The 26,023-nt window shown below is 42.2% G+C and overlaps 4 protein-coding genes across 5 annotated transcripts; 2 read left to right on the top strand and 2 right to left on the bottom strand.

Annotated features, from left to right (window-relative positions):
- Positions 1-1,808: 1,808 nt before the first annotated feature.
- On the bottom strand, positions 1,809-17,130 carry LOC113009210 (CCR4-NOT transcription complex subunit 2-like). 2 transcript variants are annotated; one of them, XM_026147399.2, is made up of 15 exons: positions 16,978-17,130; positions 14,051-14,182; positions 12,061-12,133; positions 11,796-11,934; positions 11,503-11,709; positions 11,211-11,287; positions 11,001-11,126; positions 10,493-10,623; positions 10,281-10,401; positions 9,427-9,583; positions 9,218-9,279; positions 6,047-6,123; positions 5,868-5,968; positions 5,271-5,415; positions 1,809-4,661 (listed from the first exon to the last, which is right to left on the bottom strand). In XM_026147399.2, exons 2-15 carry the CDS (start codon positions 14,168-14,170, stop codon positions 4,575-4,577), a joined length of 1,623 nt encoding a protein of 540 aa, XP_026003184.1. In that variant the 5' UTR covers positions 14,171-14,182; positions 16,978-17,130; the 3' UTR covers positions 1,809-4,574. The 2 variants fall into 2 exon arrangements, with proteins under 2 accessions (XP_026003184.1, XP_026003185.1); XM_026147400.2 differs by having other exon boundaries at positions 6,074-6,123.
- Positions 17,131-17,811: 681 nt separating this feature from the next.
- On the top strand, positions 17,812-24,472 carry LOC113009689 (uncharacterized). The gene is made up of 4 exons (XM_080291347.1): positions 17,812-18,780; positions 23,362-23,388; positions 23,479-23,653; positions 24,011-24,472. Exons 1-4 carry the CDS (start codon positions 18,406-18,408, stop codon positions 24,418-24,420), a joined length of 987 nt encoding a protein of 328 aa, XP_080147473.1. The 5' UTR covers positions 17,812-18,405; the 3' UTR covers positions 24,421-24,472.
- LOC113008838 (histone H4) lies at positions 19,778-22,160 on the top strand. The gene has a single exon (XM_080292050.1). It carries the CDS (start codon positions 19,806-19,808, stop codon positions 20,115-20,117), a length of 312 nt encoding a protein of 103 aa, XP_080148176.1. The 5' UTR covers positions 19,778-19,805; the 3' UTR covers positions 20,118-22,160.
- Positions 22,505-24,056, bottom strand: LOC113008834 (histone H3). Its single transcript, XM_080292047.1, has one exon. It carries the CDS (start codon positions 23,686-23,688, stop codon positions 23,278-23,280), a length of 411 nt encoding a protein of 136 aa, XP_080148173.1. The 5' UTR covers positions 23,689-24,056; the 3' UTR covers positions 22,505-23,277.
- Positions 24,473-26,023: the final 1,551 nt, after the last annotated feature.

Here is a 26,023-nt window from a genome sequence, read left to right as displayed (position 1 = left end):
ACTTAATGAAACCAGCAAAATGGAGTGAGTTTCCCTCCATGCACGGCAGATTATTTCACAGTAACAGGACAAATAATCCAAGCTCTCGCCTTGGGAACGTGACGCTCATTAATGTCTCTACTCCTTCCAAACAGGTTAGTGTAGTTTGGATTTGTTTGAGGCAGCAAAGGTAGAGTCACGACGTCGTTCTCGGTTAATGTTGTGAGACTCTTTAAGGAAACTGTGTGATGGAATTTTTTTCCTGGCTTTAATAAAAAGAAACGAGCTAATTAACAAATAAAGTGAAGTTTTAACTTCTCACATTCACCCACTCGCTCTCACACTCTTTGTTTCATGTTAGATTAGTTTGTTGCTCGGTTACATAACTGTGTTTAGAGGGCAGTTACATAAAAATATGAAAACATATTTAACACAAGGAGAAGAAGCAGCAAAGGTTCACCTTTGTATTAGAGCACAGAGAGAAATGTTTAAAAGAAAAGTTTAAATGTTTAAACTGAGACTAAAATTCCAATTTTCCAAGCAAAACTATTGATCACAGAGATTGAAGATCTCTTCATCATCATGATCATTTCTCTAACACTCAGTGATTTGAATTAAATATCTGAGGTAATTTGTTTTCAGTGTTCACCTCAAATTTTCTCTTTATACTCATTGGTTTGTTACACCGCAGTTTTAATCTACCGCTGCACTACAATCCACTTTTCCTGTTCCTTTACTCATTTACAGTCTGTGTATTTACCTCTGGGATATAAACCTGTCTTCTTCCTGCAGGTTTATGTCTCCATTAAACTGTTTTTTTAAATCTCCCACAGTCAATGAAAAGTCACTTCACCGATTAGGTGAAAAAAGCTTTAAATTATTTAACATGAACCCTTTAACTCTGTGGAAGTACTCGATGACTGACTTTAGTTATATTTATTGATAATTTATAGATTAATTGATTTAGTGAACCTCACACGGTGAAGAGCAGCCTCCTACCGTTTATCGTCCTTTGACATGTGGCTCCCTCTGCTGGACAAACCCTGAAACAGCAGACAAAACAATTTTTATATTAATTTTGCAAGTTACACCTCTAGGACAGGTGAATGAGCATTCATAGCACGCCATTTCACATTTACTTGCAGCTGTTAAAGCCGAGCAGAACATCATGGTCCAAAGGTCCTTCAGTAAAGGACGAGGAAACTTTCCTAACCTGTTTACTGATTGTGAGTCTGAGAAAATGGTTCAAACTGAGCCTGATCTTTATACGATATTTACAACCGGGTTCTCAGTGGAGGAAAACGTTGCTTGCTGTTTGGATCCATTTGAGTCCAGTGAGGCTGAAGTTTGAATAAAATCACAGTTTATTTTAATTATTGACTCCATAGTGGAGTTGAATCAAATTAAACGTGGAGTTGAAATTAGTCTCATTGTTGATCTTAAGCAGATAATGAAGCTGCAATAAACTGACTGTTAAACACAAATATTGAGCAGTAAGCTTTTGAGGACAAATTAATATAAAGACGAGGGTTCAAACAGATGAGACAGACCCAGTGAGACTGACTTGAATGGTTTCCACATTTAAACAAACCTCACTTTAAACTACAGCCATGACCAGAAGTATTTGAACTGACAAATTAAAGCTCTGATGTTCAGCTTTAATCAGAGGGTTTCATAAAAATGCTGCGTTAACTGTTTACGAATTAAAGCCATCTTCACACAAACTATAAATACTTCTATATAGGAATAATTTACAGAATTATGGACCTGACTGGAGGTTTGGCTCCTCGAAGATTGACACAAACAAAAATAAACACCCAGGAGTCATGTTTCAGTTTCATTACCAGAATATTTATTTTATTCTTTTTCTATTAAAACACTAGCTGCCATATTTAATAAAACAGCCAACGGCCAAGTGCCTCAGTCCTCATCCTCCAATCAAAACTCCTCAGACAGGTCACACAGGTCTGTGGGCGTGTCCTTGGCTTTGCTGCTGCAGTGCGAACTAGCTGGCCCCTCCCCTCCCCCAGTGATTGTTGTTGCTAGTAGGTGGGCGGAGTCGGGCGTGGTCCCCTGGAAACCATCTCCATGACAGGAAGTGGAGTATTGCATCGTTAAGTGACGGCCAGCTGAAGAGGGAGGAGTTTCTTTTCCGTTTTTACCCCTTTTTGTTTTCCATAAAAATACTGCCTCACTTTTATGTATACATATTTAAAATACATATACATAACTGGACACTGGTGTCTCCTGGCAGTTAAAGATATGAAAAATTCAAAGCCTTAAAATAAAAACTTTTTGGGATGATTTTTTGATTTTTGAAACTTTCTCAAGCTACAGCTATGAGCTAATTAGCTTAGCATAAAGATTGAATGGGCTTTAACAGGTAGCTTAGGTCTGCCCACAAGAAAAGCACCTCACGATTAGGATGGTATGTTTGTTTAAGCGGCTTTAAAAAGTGTAAAAATCAGAATTTCCTTGGAGTATAGTTTTAACTGGTCCCAACACAACAACGTGTATGTAGCAGATTAAACTAAACAGACCCATGAGAGCCGGGCTGCCAGTGTCCACTTCCAGTGTTTTTGCTAATGATGCTAATTATCTCCTGGCTGTAGCTTACAAGCAAGGTGGTGGTGGTGTCATGAGGATCCAATTGGTTTGACTGTTACCGGGCAGAAAACAGTTGGGACAAAATGTAATTTTAAAAAAAGAAAAAAAAAGAAAATAATGTTAAAGGTGAAGAAATAGGAAGTTTGAGAAGCAGAGAGCAGTGTTAACAAAAATTAACATAAAATAGGTGAAAAGCAGCAGGTGGAGCTTTCTACATGTGCTGATGGAGCACCTGGGGTTAAACCTGAAGCTACCTCACTAAACCCCAGGTTCTGCATTTCAGTACAGACCTCCGCTCAGTGGGAAACTGTGTGACTCACTGTGGGGGGCTTTCAGTGCAGCAAGTAACTGTAATCTTTAAAAGTGGATACAGGCAGCAGAGTTTGAGTTTTTGATCTCCAGGCAGAAGCCTTGCAAGAATAACAATTAAAATATCAAACAGATCGCAGGAGTAGAAATAGGTGCAGCTATCCAACAATAAATCCATCCTATTAAATATTATGGCCACTTATCCTCAGGATAAACTGACAGTGGGATAAGCTGGGAGATTAAACCCTGAACAGGCTAACAGAGAACAACAGACAACATTAGCATCACCAATCATCCCAACGTCTTTGTAGCTGTAAGGTCAGGGTAGTGATTGGTGCCTCCTGATCAGGTTTTAGCCAGAGCCAGGAGAATCTGATTTGGGGTTTTATTTACTTAAACATAGCAGACATTTTCTGATTATCTAATCAACGAGAACTTGAGAAAAGTGCGCTGATTTCTATTCAAATAAAGCAAGACAAACTGAGTCCCTTTGCTTTACCGAACAGCCATGTTTACTATGGTGAGAACCCCCAAGGGCCGATTATGAGGCAGCAAAACTCAAAATTTTTTTTGATGTAACTGTTCTTATATGGCAAGTGTCAGTTATTTCACCAAACTAAAGCTGACTTCTGCATGGACTAACATATGATCCGACACAAAGGAGGAAAATCTAAAAAAAGAAAAAGAAACTATTTTCTTTTTTCTCCATCTTGAAAAAGCTGAAAACAAGATTTGTAGTAGATAAATCTGAAATGGCATTCACCAGATTTCCAATTTAACGCCATTATCATCCAGAAAGACAAATCGGTTTTCTTAAATGCCACCTCAGATTTCTGTCTTTCAAATGACAAAAAAACCCCAAAAACCTAATGTCTTTTTCATTTTTAAACAGGCTGCCACCTCAGGAGGATAAAATAACTGCAGATGGTGAAATATGTATAAAAAACGTAATTAAAAAAAAGAGAGAGATTTCCTGCCTTTTCCTCGAGGTATAAAGGGAACGTGTCCACCTGTGAAAGACCTCCCTGCAGTATGAAATCACCTGCTGCACTCTCACCTGTCTCTTTAAATTAAACCCGCTTTATAACACAAAGGAACCAAAGGGGGGAAAAAAGGATATTTTTTCCTCTTTTATTATGAAATAGTGCTACAATGTACATTGCATGTCCTCCTGACTGTCTGATGATGTGCTCTGGTTTGTAATGCTGGGGGATAAACCTGATAAAAGAGAGTGGGTTAAAGATATCGCCAGGTTTCAGAGAGGTGCGACACAGTGGGAAATAATTATCCATCCTGAAAGGTGATCACTTCCTGTGTTAAAATCTGGTTTCTCTTAAAAGCTTCTGGAGACAAAAATAGTCGATTCTTAAGACTGAGCAGAAACATGAGTCACTCAATCAGATGGACACTTTGCAGTGCTTGTGTCTGTGTATCGAGTCTGTGGTCCACTTCACAGACCAGCCAAATCAAACTGATGGAAAAGTGTGAAATTCAAAAAAAAAAAAAATAACGATAATGAGGTAAAGAAGGAACAAAAATATGAAAAAAATAAAAGGATGAAGTCTGTTCAGAGAGGAGGACAGGAGCCAGGATGTCCTCCCCGTTCAGTGTGTGCCGGTGGAAAAACCTAATGGGGTCAGGAGGGCCAATGGCAGGCAGGCAGTAGGAGAGACAGCCAATCAGAAGGCCTGCTGGGCAGGATTGTAGTTGAAGGTGGAGGGAACGTGAGGTCGCTCTTCTAGTTTGTCATATTCCAGATGAAATTCCTGAAAACGAGGAGGAAAGTGGTAAATTGTCATCGACTGTACACAGCGTTCATCATATTCTGTGTTTACTTTCAAAATGAAATTTTAGCTTTGGATTTAATGGGATACAAATGCATATTTTTATTTGATCCAATCACATTTTACTATTAAAACAGTTAGCTTTTTTTTCCAGAATATAATTGTTCTCAAATGTAGACTTGTTCAATAAAATCAAACAGAAGTTCTGAACCTCATTTCAAGCAGATCTACAGATCCAGGACAAACAACAAACATTCCTCGCAGAGATGAAGTCTCAAAAATACTTCAGTAATGATCAGTTCATCAGATCTCTGTATGTTGTTCCTCCCTTGGAGGGGAAAAAAGTAGTAGAACCTTCTTCTTCACTTAGTTTTTCACCTGAGGAGCTCTTTTAGAGGCTGAGACACGGATAGCAGCAGAAGGAGCTGCCCTTACCACCACACAGCTGTACGAATGCAGTCTTTAGTACTGAGTGTTCAAACACTCGGACCAGTTTCATGAAATCAAGATCTGAGAACTGTCAACCTGATCAAATGTAGGCAACACATCCTGGTGCTGATTTAAAGTGTGCGTGTGTGTGTGTTCGTTCACCTTGGCCACCTTCCTCCAGTTGAGGCAGTCGAAGAAGTAGTAGGTCCCTCTCTCATAGGCGTTGGTCTTCAGTGTGGGCTCCATCCCCGGAGCTCGAGTGATCCAAACCCGCTCCTCTTTATGATACCTCCAGTCCCTGTTAAACCTGGACACGCACACACACGCGGAAATGATCGCTTTAAACATCTTGTACACCATCATAAACGCAGAGAGACATTTCAGACAGCCTGGGGTTCTTTTGGATGCTTTAATCTTTATTTGTAATGAAGATTAAAACATTTTAAAAAGATGAGAAGCTTCTGAAAAATAGATTCAATCATTAAAAAAAACATTTGCAGACTTATCTTAAAATGGAAGGATGTATTTTAGATCAGTATGGAAAAGTGGAGAGTTTGTTGGTGATGACAAGAAGCTGGTGAGCGGATTTCTTTAAAAAACTGATTGCACTGAACGCCAGCACAACAGGAAACTATGAAATCTTACTTTTATCTCAGTTTCAAGCAATTTTCTCATCCAAACATCAAAGTAATTTAGTTTCCACCCACGTGGTGACTGACTTAGTGTGATTAGGGTGCAGTAATGACCGGTCGCTCTTACAGTTCTACAGCAGCCAGCAGTTGTAGGAGGTCTCCTCCGTTCATATAGTAGAGATAAAACAGCAGATCTTCACCATACCGAGACAACTTGATAGCTGCTAACTGCACGTGAGAGAGAGAGACAGATTAATACGGACACATTTTTCAGGAGATCAGTCTCATAACAATCATGTAAAGGACCTTTGGGGTGTCTTGTGAAGGAGGTACCTTGTCCCTTATGTGGATATTGGTTAAATACTCTGAGGGGACGTGGAAGTCTGCAGGAAAAGAAAAGATAAAATCAACAAACAGGACAAAATGAAAAGCTTCATTAGAAAAACTGCACAACTGGTCTGCATGTAATTAATGCAATGAACAGGCGTAGAGCATTTTGATGTTATTTAAGCAACTAAAATTAAATAAATTTAAACTTCAGTAAATTCAGTCTCACATTATAAAAACTGATTGGAAAAAAAATCATGATGCATTAACTTGTTCAGACCACATGGAGGCAGAAAAACTCCAGATTTAAATTTCCTGCTGATGAAGGACTCAACGAGTCCTTATAAATATATATAAACGAGTTTGGCAAACACGCATTAAAAGCAAAGACTTTTAAAAATAAAACAGAATTAAGAATTAAAATCGTTTAAAAACTGTTTGAATCAGCCATGATGATTGTCCTCTGTTGGCCACCAAAACTTTTAACATACAGCAAAAACCCTGAAGAAGAATCTGTGTTCAAGAGTTAAAATTTCCAACTTTGGTGAAAATTTGCTTCACTGCACAGCGTGAAAACCAAGAAGCAATCAGAATGGAAGAGCTCATCGATGCTGTCTGGGGGCGGCTGGAGCCAAGCGGTTCTTCACTGTCAAAGAAAAAGATCTAACTCAGTGAGGGCTAACAGTCAAACTTCAGGGAAAGCCGTGAAAATGCGTCCAGAAATCGAGAGGACTCCTCCTCGCCCTGCTGGCTGTTTGGAGTGAGCAGGTTTCGAATGAAGCTGGTTTCTTACGTACGACCACATCAATACACTGATGTCGTTCACATATCAGGTCAATTTTGCTTGTCTATTTTAATTCACTCTGCAGGCTGATCTGTCACTTTACTGCTGCACTGACACTGACAGAAATGCCTCTGAAGTCCCAAAAAGAGTCAGACGCTCAGAGTTTCTGAGCCTGTAGAGGTTCCAGCACCTCTCTAAAGTCAGAGTAAACTTAGCATCAGCCTTCACATTTTTCACAAAGTATCGTTTCTAATGGTGAGCAAATGGCTCTTCTACAGGTCTGTGAGAAAATGAACACTTTCATGCTGACTTCAAGGTCTCAGGCTACACCCACACTAGCCCGGATAGATTTGAAAATGGCGGTTGTGTCTAAAAAACGCTCTGCGTCCACACTATCGCTTTCAGTATCAGTCGTTTTCCCAGAGTTCATACACTGAACAAAAATATAAACGCAACACTTTTGTTTTTGCTCCCATTCCCCATGGGATGGACGTAGAGACCTAAAATTCATTCCAGATACACAATATAACCATCCCTCCCAAACAGTGGTCACAAATCAGTCCAAATGTGTGGTAGTGGGCACATCTGCTATATTGAGATAATCCATCCCACCTCACAGGTGTGCCACATCAGGATGCTGATCTGACATCATGAGTAGTGCACAGGTGTACCTCAGACTGCCCACAACAAAAGGCCACCCTGGAATGTGCAGTTTTGTCTCACAGCAAAATGCCACAGATGCCACAAGCAATGAGGGAGCGTGCAATTGGCATGCTGACAGCAGGAATGTCAACCAGATCTGTCGCCCGTGCATTGAATGTTCATTTCTCAACCATAAGCCGTCTCCACAGGCGTTTCAGAGAATATGGCAGCACATCCAACCGGCCTCACAACCGCAGACCTCGTGTAACCACACCAGCCCAGGACCTCCACATCCAGCAGGTTCACCTCCAAGGTCGTCTGAGACCAGCCACCCAGACAGCTGCTGGAACAATTGGTTTGCACAACCAAACAATTTCTGCACAAACTGTCAGAAACCGTCTCAGGGACGCTCAACTGCATGCCCGTCGTCCTCATCGGGGTCTTGACCTGACTCCAGCTCGTCGCCGTAACAGACTTGTGTGGGCAAATGCTCACATTCGATGGCGTCTGGCACGTTGGAGAGGTGTGCGCTTCACGGATGAATCATGGTTCACATTGTTCAGGGCAGATGGCAGCTGAGAATGTCCCAGTTCTTGCATGGCCAGCATACTCACCGGACATGTCACCCATTGAGCATGTTCGGGATGTGCTTGACCGGCGTATACGACAGCGTGTACCAGTTCCCACGAATATCCAACAACCTCGCACAGCCATTGAAGTGGAGTGGACCAACATTCCACAGGCCACAATTGACAATCTGATAGACTCCATGCAACGATGTGTTGCACTGCATGAGGCAAATGGTGGTCACACCAGATACTGACCGGTTCTGGGTCCCCAGACCCCCAATAGCGCAAAAAACTGCACATTCCAGGGTGGCCTTTTGTTGTGGGCAGTCTGAGGTACACCTGTGCACTACTCATGATGTCAGATCAGCATCCTGATGTGGCACACCTGTGAGGTGGGATGGATTATCTCAATATAGCAGATGTGCCCACTACCACACATTTGGACTGATTTGTGACCACTGTTTGGGAGGGATGGTTATATTGTGTATCTGGAATGAATTTTAGGTCTCTACGTCCATCCCATGGGGAATGGGAGCAAAAACAAAAGTGTTGCGTTTATATTTTTGTTCAGTGTATATAGACAGCGTCCATATTGAAACGGCAGAAAACTCTTACGTTCCAGTACTGCGCATGCGTGAAACGCAAGAAGATTCGACCTGCCTCATTTCTGTCTGCCGCTTATTTACTTTCCGGCTCTTTGAAATGTCGCGGCAAAATGTCGAGGAAAATCACAGAGTTTTTTAAATGGACTAACAATGAGGTGGAGTTGTTGCTGCGAGTAACACAAAAGTACAAAGTTGCAAAAGCAATTGAGAATTAAAGAATTTGAAGAAAAGTTATCTGAAGCATGTACAAACTGATATTAATCTTTAATTGATTAATTTTAATCTTTAATTAATCTTTAAAATCTTTAAAATTGAGAGCAAACAAAACAACTGCTGTATAATGCCCTCCGTTTAGTTTAATTGGCCACTTGACTGCATCACACCGTTTTCAAATCTCTGCGTTTTCGAGAGCATTTTTAAAACGCTGTGTTTTCCTCGAGCGAAAAACGCGGTCTCAATGTGGACAGGAGGCCGAAACGGGGAGAAAACAAAAACGCATTTAGTGTGGACATAGCCTCAGTCACTACTTCCAGGTTGGTGTTAAACTCACCTATATCCTGCGGTCGACATGGAGCCGATGCCCACGGAGATGCAAACTTAGGATAGAGATTCCTGACAGAGAGAGGGAGAGAGAGAGGGTCTGAGTGTGAGAACAGTGACAGGTCATTCAGCTGCTGCTGCGGCCATTCAAAAAAAAACAAACTTTAAAGACGCCGCTCGTCTCCAACTATAAATCGCGTTTGCATGTGCGACTCGTACTCAGGCGAGTTGAGGTTGAGGCCAAGTGTGGTGAGGTCTGAGCCCAGCGCCAGGTGGACCATGCCGGGGTCGGTCTCCGCCGCCCGGATGAACGTCAGCAGGCCAATCATTCCAAACTGGTCTGTTACCATGCCACCAGGGATATTGGTCACTCGCCCTGGGACACAAAGACAACAGAGGATTACGGATTAGCTTAAAATCTCTCCTGCTTGTTTTTTTACCCAAACTCACTCAAAGATAAGAAAATCTCCGTCTAATGGTTTTGAGTTAATTAAATGAGACGAACAAAAGCAAAACAAAAAAAACAGTGCAAAGGAAGAGCTCCCTTTTAAGACAAAATCCACCTGCAGCATCAGGCTGAGGGTGGGGAAGCTATCTGCTGTGACAGACTGGGGATGATGAGGACGGAGGGGAAATAAGGAGGATGAAAGTGTTCGGGGGTTCTTTTAATACACAGATTAAATTCACATTAACGATTTTCAGTTCCGGCCTTTTTTAATTTGGTTAAACACGTCACAGCTGGGTATTCAGAAACCTATTAAACCCTTTCATAGCAACATAAAACTGCATTTGTTTGGCAGACTCATCATCTGATGACAACATTTATGATTTTACATGTTCCATTATAGTTTCAGCCGCTGAAACAAAAGTATTTCCCTACAGTAAGGACAAATTAAGCTTTTCTTATTTTATCTCGAGTCTGTGATAAACTAATAAAGCTCTTATGTCCCATTCATTTCCTTTCTCTTTAAATTCTCAAAGAGATGACTCTAAACATTTTCAGGGTTAACATTCAGAAACAAAGATCAGCTGATGTCTGGCTTTTGAGCGATTATCTGATTGAACTGTCTCACCGTCAGGAAGCACCTGAATCCCTTTCTTCTGCTGGTTGTTGTTGCTCGGTGCAGAGCTCTTATCGCCGGGGAACTTTGGACCATCTGAGTTAGAGGCTGGCTTTCCCGATGAGTTCAGATTCTGATTGGATGGAGACAGACGGGACAAATGAGGATGAGTTGGGAAGTTAAAGAAGCAGAAAGCGGATGACGGAGAGAGACAGAAATGTCACCGTTTTGCTGTCTTCGTTGGTGCTGGTGGGGTCTTTTGTTTGGTAGTTTGGCCCTGGGAGAGCTGGGAAATCTTCGTTGTGGATGGAGAAGTCCTGCGACTGCTCACTGGACGGCTTGGTTACCATGCCAACTGGAGAAAGTGACCAATTGCAGGACATTAACAAAACACACAACAGAAAGACACACTGATCAGCAGCAAATGTAAGACTTTTAAAGGTTTTTATTGAATATCTATTGTGTTTGACCAACGGTTGAAAATATTCAGTTTACTATAAAACAAGGAAGAAAATCCACTAAAATAAGCGTTCCGTATTTCTCATCACTGTCCCCCAGCATGCTTCAATTGAAGTTAAAGCAAATATTCTAACAGCTCCATAAATGGTTTTATTTTCTTTACATTTTATTGGCTGCTTGACTTTTGTAAAGTCTAGACCACTGCGTAGAATTAAAGGACAACTCTATATTAGACAAACGGACACAAACAGATAAATGTCCCTTCTGTATTACCGTAGGGAGCTCGACCGGTCAGCGGGTTGTGCAGTGGGGTGGGATTCGAACCTCCATCCCTCCGACTCCTGTCAGCTAATGCCGGGAAATCTGACAGGTCCAACCCCGTCACATTCTCACTGCCGTCTGAAACGAGTTCAGAGAGGTCACATTACAGCAGGTTGGGTAACAGCTGACAAATTTTTTAAAATTCTGATGTCACTCTGTTACCTGTGCCATTGAAGATGTTGTTGGATAGCGAGTTGTTCATGAAGCCTGGATTCCTGTTCACCCCGAACCCTGACATACTGACACACACACACACACACACACAGGTTTTGCGTAAATTTCATACAGGTTTTTGCCATTATGAGCTCTTCCTCTCTATCATTTCAAATCATAAATAATCATAAACATTCCTGAACCCTCGTCTCCATCACACGGTCCAGATGTGCTGCTGAAAACCTTCCTTTCTAACAACACAGGTCAAAGGTCACATCCGGACCGCAGTGATGCGAGTTACCTGTTGATGGTAAACGGCTGCCGTGCTTGCTGCTGTTTGGGCATCCCGATGATGCTGGGTGACGACCGGCTGGGACTCCCCATACTGCCGCTCCTCCCTCCTCCACCTCCACGCTCTCCGCCTCCCATCCCACCTGACTGCCCCGTTGGACCCCCCACCTGCTGGTTGTGATTGAGCACACTCCGGCTGCTCATGGGCAGTATTCCCCTGCAGGAAGAAGTTTGTGGTTTGAAGAAGAAGCAGAGACACTGACAGAGAGTTCTTATAATGAGAGCACACAGTGTGAGGGGTACCTGCTGGGTGAGGGGGGCGTGTGCATCGAGCCGGCATTGGGCGTACTGGAGAGCTGACCGGCAGACTGGTTCAGCCCGCTGCGACTCAATGGAGGAGCTGCACTGCTGTTCATGCCTCGCATGGGAAACCCCAATGCACCTACAGAGAGAGCAAGCAGACAAGCGTGAAAAACGAGGTTGACTCTCCCACGTTTTCTCTGAGATAACATCACAGTAATGAGTCGACATTATTCAGCAGAAACAGGTCAGTGCCTGTCCGTCTTACTCTGCGGGCCGTACAGGCTGGCTCCGAGCTGTGACAGCTGACCCGTAGAGGAGGCAGAGGAAGACGCCAGCATCTGAGGAGGACAAACACACAATCACACAGATCAAAACACAGAAACACACACAGCAGCTGCAGATGCAGCAGCATGCTCTGTTACTGTCAACCACTCAGGTAAGCTGTGAAGGGCTCTGTGCTGCATCCCCGGGCAGTGAGGACAAAGTGAGGATGAATAGAAGAGGGCAGAGATGACAGGGAGACGAGCTGTGTGCTGTTTTTACAACAAGAGACTCATTTTTCTTTGTTTTTGCTCGAGTTGCTTCACACAGAGCTCTCACCCCCTTGGACAGCGGTATCAAATATAAGGCCTGGGGAGCAGGATTGGCCTGGCATAACCTGGCCTGGCCACTCAATGGGTTTGGAAAATGTGAAGGAGGGCTTAAATGTTTGCACTTTTAAATGTACTTTAATGCGCTTTTCCTGCTGATAGAAGCCTCCCCAACAGCCGTTCATACTAAATTAAAGTAATTAATTAATAAATAAACAACTAAATGACTGGAAAGTTTCTGTTTTTTCAATACTAAGTATAGAAATTTCAGATTTTTTTAAATGACATTTTAAAACTGACATTTTCTGGACAGTCTAGCCAATGAGCTACAAGAAGATTTTTTTTCTGTAATTTTACACATTTTCTTCCTAATAAGAATTATGCTGACAGATTTCTTTTATTTATTGCAGCATATTTCTTTATCATTTGGAAAAATTGAGACATACTTCTTTTTCTAGTGCATGAAGTACAACACCTGGAAAAAGTGACAAAAACGGCCCCAAGATATCATCTTATATTCAATACTGTGTACTTCCACTTGGATTTAGGGCATTTTTTTTTAACATGAGGATACTGAATTTCACACATGTGAATGAAATGTAATGCCATGGGGCACTATGCCTTATGTACATGTGCAAGACCCATAAAACGCCTCTGAAGTTTCTTGACTGGCTGAGCATGTCCAAACCCTCAAATGCAGTTTTTGACAATAATTATAAACCGTAGGGCTGCTCAATTAATCAAATTTTAATCTCGATTACGATCTGGGCTTTCAACGATCATTAAAAATGACTGAGCCGATTATTAGCCCCTTCCTCGTGCTTTACTCTCGCGCTGCTCTGTGTGGCAAATCGAGCGGACCTCTCTGCATTTCGAACACGTGTCACAAGAGCAGCGGTCCCCAACCTTTTTTGCGCCACGGACCGGTTTATGCCCGACAATATTTTCATAGACCGGCCTTTAAGGTGTCGCGGATAAATACAACAAAATAAAACTAGTACCGGTACCGAAAAAAAAGAAAATTTATTCATAACACACGTGAAAAGACCAAGGAAAACCGAGTAAACGATAACAAAATAACGCTGAAAACCGATAAAAACCCTGAAAACTATACATTTCACACCTGAGCCTCAACTCTCACGGCCCGGTACCAAATGACTCACGGACCGGTACCGGTCCGAGGCCCGGGGGTTGGGGACCACTGATTAAGAGGACCCGAGGGAAGCTCAGAAAGCTAAGCAGAAGTTATTTGGAGAGGAGAGTGACTGCCGTTGGTTGAAAAGAGAGGTAAAAAAAACTTCAGTGGTGTGGAAACATTATGGGTTCGCGGAGTCAGACGTGGATCAAGTAGACATAGTGTGTAAACTTTGCTACGGTGTCGTAGCTGCACCACAGAGCAACACTGCAAAGTTCACTAAACATAGATGTTTACATTTTTCATTTATTTTTTATATTGCAAACATTTGCACTGTTATCAGTATTTGCACACTATTTTATATTTTTTTGACAATCTTTAAAGTCATTATTCAATACATTGTTATTGTTAAATAAATATCGTCAAATAATCGAGATCTCAATTTCAGTGAAAATAATCACGATTATCATTTTTGCCATAATCGAGCAGACCTAATAAACCGTAATGATTGCTGAACGTGCAGGACTCACGTCTTTGTCCGCACGGTGAGGAGGGAACATGGACTGCTGGCTGTAGTAGAGACTGGAGTCGTCCGGGTAGTCACTCTCTATCCCTCCCTCCATAAACTTCTTCCGGTTAGCACCAAACATGCCGCGTGTCACCTAGGAGACAAGACGACAGGAAACAGTCAGACCAGTCATACCTGGACAGAAGTCATTCACTGTCATGGAACATTTCATGCTCTGAAACCAGAAACCTGCTTCTGAGCGTGCTCAGAGTCTCATTCAGGAACGACTTTTGCATGACTCACAAAACACAAAAAAAATTGAAATTCAATTTTTAAAAAGAAAAACAAAATTCATATAATATTTAGTCTCACTGCTTAATCTCAGGTTTACAGGCTGAGCTGCACTGCTCACGTTTAGATTTTTATGTAATTGTTTTAAGCTTGTTTTTAAAGATACTTCTTATCATTTTCTGCCAAAAACAAACAAATAACTGAACATTTTAATGTTTTTCAGCCTGATCCCAACTCCAACATCTGGATCAGGTTTCAGTATCTTCCCTGTGTGTTGTGCTGACAGCAGTGAAAAATCAATAAGCTACACTCCTCTCTGTGAGGTTTCCTTGATATAAATGTGTCTGTGAGCTGATGTTTACTGTTTCTCCTCTGAGTCGCACTGTGGTGGACCTCCTCACTCAGTGTGGCGCAGAGAGGCAATATTAATGCTGTGAACAACATGTTGTGTTACTGTCAGAGCAAAAAAATACAAACTTAAAAACATGTTTTAGCAGCTTCTCTGAACATTTTCAGCCATGATAACAGTTTAAGTGTTAAAGTAAGACCTTTTTTAGAAAGTATGTTGGTGCAGCAGGTGTGTAATAGCTGTGCTCACCTGCTGCCTCGCAGCAAAGTAAACAGAGAATAAGGCTGAACTGAGAGAGATACCCGATCCAGGCTTCTGAGGCCGATGTGTGATCCAAACAGATCAGTTGATCCCTGATCAGCAGTTTGGAGCCATTTAGCTGCTACTACATCAGCAGCATTTCTCTTCAGGTTTTAAATATTTGCTTTAACTGAAAGCTCAAAAGACACAGATGCTTGGGAGGCTTTTACTGCATCTATGGCAGGGTAACCTGTTATCAGAAACTGGATTAATACCATTTCCTTCTCTCGTCTCACTCTGTATGAGGATGTGAACTCACTTTTAGGCTAAATGCTAAGTTCTGGTTAAGCAGCATGCACCGAAAGTGACATTACAGGTGCTAGTGCACAGTGTAATATCATCCGGTCACACCCCTCTCAAATTCATGCACAGAGAGATCAGGTTACAAAGACGGAGATGTGACAAAAACACACTTAATCTGGGGAAACACCTGGTCAAAACACAAAGGTTTTAATGTCTGTGGCATGTAAAATGTTTTGAATAAACAAAATATCAGAGGTGTGATCTTACTTGATCAGAAACTTTCAGGGCAGCTAAAGCACTGCAGAAAAGGACTAGTACAAGTTTAAGCGTTGATGGTTCCTGATTTTATTCACAGTGAGAGCAGGGAAAGAAGAAACTGACTAAACCACTAATAAAAATTGAGTTGTTGAGTCTTGAGTGAAGCAGTTGCAGCTGTAGACTCTGATCTGAATTAAGACTGTCACCACAAACAAATCTGCAAAGCTGGACCCATTTTAAAAGATGAACCTAGGTTGAAAGCATCCAAACCAAAAAGGCTTAAAACTAAAACACTGACAAAGGTGTGTATCCCACCACAGCTCCTCATACTTCCCAGAATACGTTTTAATTACAAAGACAGAGGAAAGCTTCCACTGTTTAACAACTACAGAAAATCAACCGACTACACATCTTTAAGCCTCTGAACGCTTAGTTCTTTTAACTTTCAGAGTGAAAGAAGTCTGCTGGACGTTTCTGTTTTTTACAGTAAAAGCCTCCACTACTAAATCACTGATCAACAACCAGACTGGTGTGTTTGTGAGGACAAACTGCACATTAGCCAAAAGTAATATCAAAACATCACATCTCATAACATAAAGCACCAGCTAATCTCCATAATGTGTCAAACCTTCCACTAAAACACAAAGCGATGCTAACAGAGATAAGCGACGCCTCCTAAAGCAGGTGCAATCCCAGCTAACAACGGCTAGCTGAGATCCTGCTCGGTTCTGAGGTTTTATAACGAGTTAAAAACCTCACAAACTTTCCTTTTATCCCTGCAGCCGAAGCCCAGTCGTCTGCCTGTCTTGTCTGTCTCGTTTCTAAGCGGCGCTGAAGGCGCAGCAGTGTCGCAAAAACGGCTAATGTTAGCTTAGAGCGCTAAGGCTAGCGCTGCTAGTGTGTCTGATTAGCGTTAACTCCAATATTAGAATTTCCTGACAGAACTAAATGAGCCGGCTTGTCCCGCCGTGTGCTGCTATTTGACTGCAGGTCTCCAGGAAACAGCAGTTATCAGCAAGCGTTATCTCTTTAGCGTTAATAATGTGTCAGACGCTACAGCTATCTAGCTGAGCAACGCACACAGGCTAGCAGCTTCTGTCATAGGAATACATGGGGCTGTTAGCATAGAAGCTAAGCTAGCTGTTGCATTTATGTGAACGTAGAAAAGCATCTAATTGGAAACCCGGAGGTCGTTAAATTACGGTTTAACGACTCGGTAACACCGGGATAGACGCTGCTGTACGGACAGAAAATGGGGCTGAGAGGAGAACTGCGGGCAGGTGTGCTTTTGTCCGTGTTTGGGCCTGCTGCGCCTCCGCTGTTAGTTCCCCAAAACAACAACAAAAAGCACCGAAACCGGGCCGCGCCGTTCAGAGCCGTACTGTTCCCGACTGCGCCCTTCACCAGCTGGGTCTTTGCAGCGAGCACACAAACTCGGGTTCATTTAAAGGACCCTCAGACCCGAAACTCCCGAAAAAAGATTTTAAAGCAATAAAAAAGGAGCTCACCGCATCAATCCTTCTTCCCCGCTACAATCCAAGATGGCCGACATCTCACTGCCAATCAGGAGGATGTTGGGAAGGCTCCATCACTCTACTCTGTTCTACTCCACTCAACTCTACTGTCAGACACCAGGGCCTTCTCTTTAAGAGAAGATAAAGTTCAACTTCTGTTATGTTCACTTTAACCCGATTACTCTTATGTTCCTCTTCCTCTTCTGTTCCACTCCATGTGAAGTTGAATCAGAAATATCAACTTCACAGTGCACATGTGGCTGCTCTGCAGTGGATTATTTATGCATCAAAGGAGCTTGCAAAGAACACAGACATTATTTATGAATGTTTGCTACCCTAACTTTTCATTTTTTATTTTAATAACACAAAGTATCTATTGACTTTGTTAATATTAAAAAAGTAACAACATTTTCTTACTTTTATCATAATTGTTATTCCTACAGGGGTTTGTTCATATTAAATAAAAATATTCATCCATACATTTTCTTTTACTTATGGGTCTGGGCCACAGAGGCCATCCTACGATTGCAAGTGGACTTCAAAAAAGAAGTACAAAGTTGTCCACAAAGCTGGACCCAGGTACAGAGATCAGCCAGTCATACTGAGCTCTTGCTTCACCACAAAAAAACCCCAGAATAACTCCCCCTAGACCCGAAGATGCCAAGACGCTTAAACTCCTCCACTTAGAGAAGCAATTTGTCCATGACCCAGAGTGTGTGCTCCACCCTTAAGCTTGTTGGAGAGGTGCTCCACCCTTGGAGATGCTCATCCAGCTTCTTCACCCTCAGTGGTCAACATACGCCGGGGTGAGTTGGAATTCATCATTCACTGAAGGAAACAGAACTAACAATACCACTGATCAGGAGAACCTTTGAACATAATGTCCTTCAGTTACAATTATCTTATATCGATCAACCTTAAGACATTTTTGTGTTTTCATGTGATTATTTTTCAAAGTAAAAGCAAAAAAAAAAGAAAAAAAATGCTGATGTACATGTGGACTGAAGCCTCCTAATGTAAATACACAGGCAGAAAAAAACCAAAAAAAAATCATCCTTATTTTTATTTATTTCTAATTTTTGTGCGAATGTTTATTGTCAGTGCTGTATCAAACAGTTTTTATTTGGCTCTAGTTTATTGTAATAACCTTGGTCTTCGTATCCTTTTTACATTGTATGAGTATACAATGTAAATATAATCTTACAACCTAGTGTATTTTTCGAAGTCCTTTGTGTTTCACATTTCCCTGAGATCTTGTTTGTCACAGAGTGGACTACGTTTTTGTTTCTGATTGGACCATCCCGCTGAAGCGCAAGCTGGCCAATGAGCGATCAGGAAGAGGCCGATGGCGTCGATATAAAGTGAGACTCTGCTGTTACACAGTAGCCTGTTTCTCCTCGGCAAACGGAAAAAGATTTAAACATGTCTGGACGTGGTGGCAAAAGCGGCAAAGCGAGAGCTAAGGCAAAGTCTCGCTCCTCACGAGCCGGGCTTCAGTTCCCTGTCGGTCGTGTTCACAGGCTGTTGAGGAAGGGGAACTACGCAGAGCGCGTTGGTGCTGGAGCACCAGTGTATCTAGCGGCTGTGCTCGAGTATCTGACCGCTGAGATTCTAGAACTAGCAGGAAACGCTGCCCGCGACAACAAGAAGACCAGGATCATTCCCCGTCATCTGCAGCTGGCTGTCCGTAACGATGAAGAGCTGAATAAGCTGTTGGGTGGAGTGACTATCGCTCAGGGTGGTGTGCTACCCAACATCCAGGCCGTGCTTCTTCCTAAGAAAACTGAGAAGGCGAAGTAAACCTCCAGTATTTCATAAAACGGCTCTTTTAAGAGCCACACCAACTTAAGAGTTATCCTCTAATCACAACCCCCGCGCTAACATTTACAATGTGAATTACAATCTATAACACACTGATTATTAATGTTGTCGTATAGAGTGTGTGCCATTTCACTGTGCAATATAAGCAAAAGAGGCATAGCTTAATGTGCAGGATGACCTGACGAGACCAGGAACTAAAGCGTTCCCATTTTAATAATTATACTTTTTTTTTCTTTTTCTTTTTTTTTTTGTTGTTCCAAAATGATCACCTCAGATTCACCAAGTTGGCTGGCTGCATCGGTCGCGAACGAAATCGCTCTTAGAGCCAGATCTTTGACGTGAACGACGCGAGCCGGCTCCTCATCGCGAGCTGTGTTTTAGCACAGGGTCTATCATGTTGCCGAGCACAAAGCACTCGAATGTGATGAGCTTTCAATTGTGTTATTTAATTGATCTCGGTAGCTCTGTTTTGGAAGTTCAGTTAACGCTAGAAATGTGTTTTGGAGTTTGTACTGTTTTGTCTCTTCGGTCCACAGCATATATTTATATATCAACACATAAATAAAACCACGTATTTTATATTAGTAATTCCTTTTGTGCATAATTGTATATTGTTGTTAATAATAAATTAGAGCAACAAAACAACCTGAAGAGGCGGTTCAGAGCCGGCTCTTTTTAGTGAGCCGAGCCGAAAGAGCCGGTTCTCTAAAAAGAGCCAGAAACCCCATCACTAGCATCTATAAACTGTTTAAGCACAGCTCCCAGTGTTACAACAGAGTAGCTATCTCCAATTTCAGTCTAAATCAATTCACAACCAGTAACTCAATGACGTAGTGCACCGAGAGCAGATGTTTGCTTTCCCAACCCGGAAATGCGACTAGCCTGTGAGAAGCTGAAGTTGGGCCAATACTTGGCTGTTCTCAATCACGTCCGCAAGTCGCCTTTAAATTACGGGGCTGGCTGCTCGTTCTCCAGTAGTGTTTCTACACGGCTTCGAGAAAATGAGTGGACGCGGAAAAGGAGGCAAAGGACTCGGAAAAGGAGGCGCTAAGCGTCACCGGAAAGTTCTTCGTGATAACATCCAAGGTATCACCAAGCCCGCTATCCGCCGTCTGGCCCGCCGTGGCGGTGTGAAGCGTATTTCCGGTCTAATCTACGAGGAGACCCGTGGTGTGCTCAAGGTGTTCCTCGAGAACGTGATCCGTGACGCTGTTACCTACACTGAGCACGCGAAGAGGAAGACTGTGACCGCCATGGACGTGGTGTACGCTCTGAAGAGGCAGGGTCGCACTCTGTATGGTTTCGGAGGTTAAATCCACAGCTCGACTCTACAACACAACGGCTCTTTTAAGAGCCACACACTTCACTTTAAGAGCTTTGTTCTACAATCTTGTTGTTTTTGTCATAATTTGGAAGGAAGTCCTGAAAATATTAGTAACTACCTGCCAGTATCCCCCACTGACTTCTGAAGCAATAGTATGTTGTAACTTCACAAACTATTACCGACTCACATTCCCAACATATTACAGTGACTTAATCTTTCTATAGGCTATAAGATTAAGGTGTTTCTAATGTGTGCTTCACAAAATTACAATAACTGACATAACCACAAACTGAACTTCAGAGGTTACAGACCTATTCAATACCACTGTTTATTAAAACTCACCTATAGCAGGAGTGTGAACACTCATAGACCAAACGATAGATTTCACTAATTTTTTTTTTTTTGGTTTATTTGTAAATGTCGTCTTGCCAGAAATTCGCTTAAAGCAGAAGTGCTTATTTAATAGGGTTTTTTCTTTTCTTTTTTTTTTTCTTTTTTTTAAAGATAACCAACCCACCTTTGGTCTAGTACATGGTGGACATGAGTGGATGGAGCTCTAAGAAGCTTTTGAAACTTCTTCCTGATGTCTGCCTGAAATATCATTTTCACCAATCATATCAATGTAACAATTCTGATGTGTGATCTTTCTTTCTCCACAGGCTTACTCAGCCTACAATCCTGACATAACCTTCATACAAGGAACACTATCAAAGATATGTTTTAGTACCCAGATTTTATGGACTTGAAATGCAGCATGTCTGTTTAAACTGCAAACAAAGTATCAAAGGGAACTGTAAATGATCTGTGATGAAATGACCCACATCGCAATCAAGAAGTTTTGTCAGGTTGTCTACGTTCAATTGACGTGCTTCCAGGTTAAAAAATAAATTAAAAACATTTTAAAAAAGCTCCTTTGAAGGAGCAGATCAGAATTACAGAAAATACACCACACACAAAGTGTGTTTGCATGTAGCACACAGCTGTGGCTCGCTGTCGGTCTAAATCAAGCCTATTCAAATGGAGGCCCGCGGGCCAAATGCGGCCCAGAAGCAACCTGCCTGTGGTCCTGGCAGAAACACAGAGAAAACACAAAAAATTAATTAATTTTTAAAAAAATTAAAAATTCCTACAGCGTAGTGTAGACTGTGAATGCAACACTCTTAGTAGCCTAGCAATATTTAACCCACAATGCACCGTGATGTAAACATATTAAAAAATCATCGTAATATATGATGCGACAACAGCATGTCTTTCTCACTCCAAAAGCGCAAAATTGACAATGAAAACTGTCGGTTTAACCCTGCCCGGACTGACAAATACTTATTCGTTTTACCGAGTTTAATAATCTTACAACCGGAGTTGTACGACCATGGTGAGGGTCCTGTACAGCCCAAGAGAGAGCTGCAGCATCTTCCCTTCGTGTTTGCTTCTTGGCGAAGAAGAAAAGGCCTTTCACAGATTCTGAAACAGTGAAATAGTGCATGCTGGCCGTGGTGGATGCGGTGAAAAGTGAGTGTGACATCTGCTATTAAAAACGTACCCCTGTAGGACAGTTCAAATATTCGTAGAGTTGAAGTTCTGGCGTCAGACAAGTTTGAAATGCTGTTCGATGACCTGAAGAAAACTGATGTAATGTCTATAGCAGGAGATCAGACAGAACTGATAATGCACAGTTATGCGTATATGTCCGTTTTTTTGGATGGGAAATTGCTCGGTTTACTACCGTTAGAGGGACACACAGCTGGCGAAATGATGTTTGAGAAGATTTAAGCTCTTTTTGAGGAAAATGGTCTGGATATGAAGCGTGTCTGTATACTTGTGACTGATGGGGCTCCATCCATGGCAGGAAAATGGTCAGCGAAATATTTACTTTAATTTTAAAGGGAATTATCAAAATGTTTTTTGTTATTATTATTATTTCAAATGTGCAAAAAATAGTTTAGTTATAGCTCCTTTTTTGGTGTGCATTTGTCAGAGGTCACCACCAGATTTACAGGGGAAAAGGAATAAAATAAATACTTGTTTTTCAGTACAGTTGTGTTCAGTACAGTTGTGTGGGTTTGAAATTGATCATGATCTGCTGCTTACTGGCTTCAAAAAAAATATCTGGCCCAGATAAATTCCTCGGTTTGAAAATCTGGCCCAACTAACTTCGTAGTTGAATAGGCATGGTCTAAATGAATCTCAGACCTAAATGAGAGTTTGTAGTGATTTATAATTATTATTATAAGTCTGAACCTCTTTAATCTACTCAGCTGTCTTGTTTTTACGTTTTAGTGCAACTACTTTAAGGAACAGACAATGTTTATGCTCTTACTACACAGATTTCTGTTTTTACAGCAAGTTTATAAAAAGAAAAGTCTAATAACTTTACAATTTAAGTCAGTCAGATTTTTATTCATGTAGTAAAACAGCTAAATGTGTTGCACACACAGACTACCGTAACAGGGCTGTCCCACTTCAGTTCTAGTGTGAATATGAGTTTGACACCTATGGATTAAAGATTTAGTTTAATTACTTTAAGCAAGTGTAGTTGGTTGAGGACAGTCGCGGGATTTTATTTAGCTTTCTCAGTCTTCTTGGCCTGGATGTTGGGCAGCACACCACCCTGAGCAATTGTCACTCAGCCCAGCAGCTTGTTCAGCTCTTCGTCGTTGCGGATGGCCAGCTGCAGGTAGCGGGGACGATCCTGGCGTGGGTGTAGGTTTGGCATTGGTGGGGACGGATGATTCAACCACCGAACCCTGCCCTGCTTTTGTCTTTGCTTCTTGATAAAAAGAGGAGAAATATACTTGCCTACATATGCTGTTCTACATGCTTTTAAACCATTTAAAATTACAATTCATAGTTTTATATGTGAATTATATAATGTCAAATTACTATTAAACAAATGACTAAGAATTTTAGACTTTAGTTTACTTCAGCCATATTTCATATAAATCAGGTATCATACAAAAATAAAAAAAGCTTCATTTTTGTAACTGAAGTCAGTGATTTCCACGTTCATGCCGACTGTAGTTTCTGGTATAGAAAGAGCATGAAGATTAAAGTGTGACTATAATATTGATGTAATAGTAAGAAAGGAGCGAGCTCTTGGTGGGAGGGAGGTGGCTCTGAAAAGAGCCGTTGTTTGTAGGTGAGCGAGTAGCTTAAGCTCTCTCTCCGCGGATGCGGCGAGCCAGCTGGATGTCTTTGGGCATGATGGTGACCCGCTTGGCGTGGATGGCGCACAGGTTTGTGTCCTCGAAGAGACCGACCAGGTAAGCCTCACTGGCCTCTTGCAGAGCCATAACGGCAGAGCTCTGGAAGCGTAAGTCGGTCTTGAAGTCCTGAGCGATCTCGCGGACCAGGCGCTGGAAGGGCAGCTTGCGGATGAGCAGCTCGGTGGATTTCTGGTAACGGCGGATCTCGCGCAGAGCCACGGTACCGGGCCTGTAACGGTGAGGCTTCTTGACGCCTCCGGTGGCCGGGGCGCTCTTACGGGCAGCCTTGGTGGCGAGCTGCTTCCTGGGGGCTTTGCCGCCAGTAGACTTGCGAGCGGTCTGTTTGGTTCTTGCCATTGTTTCTCACTTTTCTTCTTCTGTGATACGAGCAGATTTTGTAGCAAACAGAGGAGACTCGCTGCTCTTAAAGTGTGTGCCTGGCTGTGACGCGGTGCCGCTCCGGCTCGTGATTGGTGAGGGGCTCCACGTGGTGCTCAGCACCGTTCAGAGGAGCACCGCCCCGCCTCGGTGTGTGCTGCTCATTGGAGAAAAGTGCATTGAAATTGCGCGCTGCCGCAAGCCTCTCTGCGATTGGTGCGTGACGAAGCTGCGCGCGCTCTGCGGGAATATAAGCGAGGCTTTGAGCCGATCAGGCCACATTTCTTTTGAGTGTTGTTAGTACGAAGAGAAGAACCTGTCAAAATGAGTGGACGCGGAAAGACTGGAGGCAAAGCCAGAGCTAAGGCCAAGACTCGTTCATCTCGTGCCGGGCTTCAGTTCCCCGTGGGTCGTGTCCACAGACTGCTACGCAAAGGCAACTATGCGGAGCGTGTGGGAGCCGGTGCGCCCGTTTACCTGGCAGCTGTGCTCGAGTACCTGACCGCTGAGATCCTGGAGCTGGCTGGCAACGCGGCCCGCGACAACAAGAAGACTCGTATCATCCCACGTCACCTGCAGCTGGCTGTGCGCAACGACGAAGAGCTTAACAAGCTCCTGGGGGGAGTCACCATCGCTCAAGGTGGTGTGCTGCCCAACATCCAGGCTGTGCTGCTGCCCAAGAAGACCGAGAAGCCCGCCAAGGCCAAGTAAACGCAAAGCGCTCCGTTTCAACAAAAAAAAAGGCTCTTTTAAGAGCCACACACTTCTCTCTGAGCAAACTTCCTTCTTGATGCGTTATTAACAACTTGTGTACTTGGAAATTTAGCAGACATGCACCTTTATTTATTTTGAAATGTATATTAACTCATGCCATCTTTCACAGTAAGGGACTCAAGTGCACCTTAAAAACTACATTTTTAATTGAAACTGTCAGTTTGCTTTATTGTCATCAGGCAAGAATAAAAAGTTAAAGCTCAAATTTTAACATTACATCCCAAAATAAAACTAAAAGAAATTTGCAGTGTCTCTCACTGTGTGATTAAGGCCTGTGCCTTGTTCAACCTCAGTGTGCTCCTATAGCTTAATAATTTGAGGTCAATTTGAAGCTAATCATTAGTGATATCCTAACTATGACTGTAAACATGCATCATGGTTCACTCGCTTGATAATAAAAGCAGATTTTAAGCTCATGGAAACACAAACGCAATAGTAAATCATAACGCAGAACATGATGAGGAGCGGGACAGGTGGAGTTCTTTGGTGCTGCAGGAACTATCCAGGTACAGAGGGAGGAAAATGTGGAGCTGTTTGCAACATGTTCAGCACTGCTGCTGAATTTGGGACATTTTGCAAAGTCTGTGTCTATTGTGAGTACAATAAAACAATGATTACAATACAATGTACTTAGGTTTGCTTAGATAATAGGGGGCAGCTGGAGATCAGAGGAACAGAAAATGATTCGTAAGTGTTGATTTTGTTAGAATGACTTTGTCAACCCCTGTTTTAAGGACAATAGTGGATTTGTGTGCTCGAAGCATTTCATGCGACCTTAAAGCTCTCAAGAAGGACATTGAGTTGCTGAACCCTGACCTCTAACGTGCCAAATCAGTAGGTTTATCTATAAACTTTGGCGTGTCTCTGTATGGAGGAAAGAATTTATTGACAGTGGGGGTCTGCCTTTTGTAAAATGAGAGTTACAGTTACTAGCCTGGGGAGAGGACAACCCCCACAACAATAGAATTAGTGGAAAACTACTGAGGGGGACACAGGGCAGCCGCGGACTCTTCTTCAGCTGGGATATAAAAAGGATCGGTGAGGTCAAGAAGAAGTAAACCTCAACACTATATTTTTGAAATAATGGGTTTCCTTGCATCCTTAACCCTACAGAACTCAATTTGTTCAAATGTACATGAATCAAATTGGTTATGAAATTAGTAATGAAATAAATACATGGTAAAATAAATAGCTGTCTGGGTTCAGCTTGGAGTAAAATGTGTGTCCTTAAAATCACCGAATATCAATTCAGCTGGCCTAGATTTAGTCAGGTAAGGTTGTTGAGTAAAGCATTTCAAGTGGATTATATTGGCTAGGTATCAATAAACTATACATTGTACTTCCACTAAAACAGCCAGTGTAGGCTTACAAAAAATAAAAATATAAGTGAAACATATCTCATATATAGATAATAACATGCATCTATAAATGTAATATTTTCTGTCATATTTGTTGTTTTTTAATAGAATATTTTAAAATGTAGGTGATAACTTTTAAAGGTGTATTTCTTGTATGATAGTGTCTCATAGTAAAACAAGAA

The sequence above is a fragment of the Astatotilapia calliptera genome, chromosome 17 (genome assembly GCF_964374335.1).
Source record: "Astatotilapia calliptera chromosome 17, fAstCal68.1, whole genome shotgun sequence".
Classification (NCBI taxonomy): Eukaryota; Metazoa; Chordata; class Actinopteri; order Cichliformes; family Cichlidae; genus Astatotilapia; species Astatotilapia calliptera.
This window is presented reverse-complemented; position numbering and strand designations above follow the sequence as displayed.

Coding starts and splice junctions, on each gene's coding strand:
- LOC113009210 (XM_026147399.2), bottom strand. CDS start 14,170: ATGTTTGGTGCTAACCGGAAGAAGTTTATGGAGGGAGGGATAGAGAGT. Junction 11,288..11,502: donor CAGCCGTTTACCATCAACAG/GTAACTCGCATC, acceptor TGTGTGTGTCAG/TATGTCAGGGTTCGGGGTGA. Junction 10,624..11,000: donor GACCGGTCGAGCTCCCTACG/GTAATACAGAAG, acceptor CACTTTCTCCAG/TTGGCATGGTAACCAAGCCG.
- LOC113009689 (XM_080291347.1), top strand. CDS start 18,406: ATGTCTGGACGTGGTGGCAAAAGCGGCAAAGCGAGAGCTAAGGCAAAG. Junction 18,781..23,361: donor AGAAAACTGAGAAGGCGAAG/TAAACCTCCAGT, acceptor GATGGCGCACAG/GTTTGTGTCCTCGAAGAGAC. Junction 23,654..24,010: donor TCCTGGGGGCTTTGCCGCCA/GTAGACTTGCGA, acceptor GAGTGTTGTTAG/TACGAAGAGAAGAACCTGTC.
- LOC113008838 (XM_080292050.1), top strand. CDS start 19,806: ATGAGTGGACGCGGAAAAGGAGGCAAAGGACTCGGAAAAGGAGGCGCT.
- LOC113008834 (XM_080292047.1), bottom strand. CDS start 23,688: ATGGCAAGAACCAAACAGACCGCTCGCAAGTCTACTGGCGGCAAAGCC.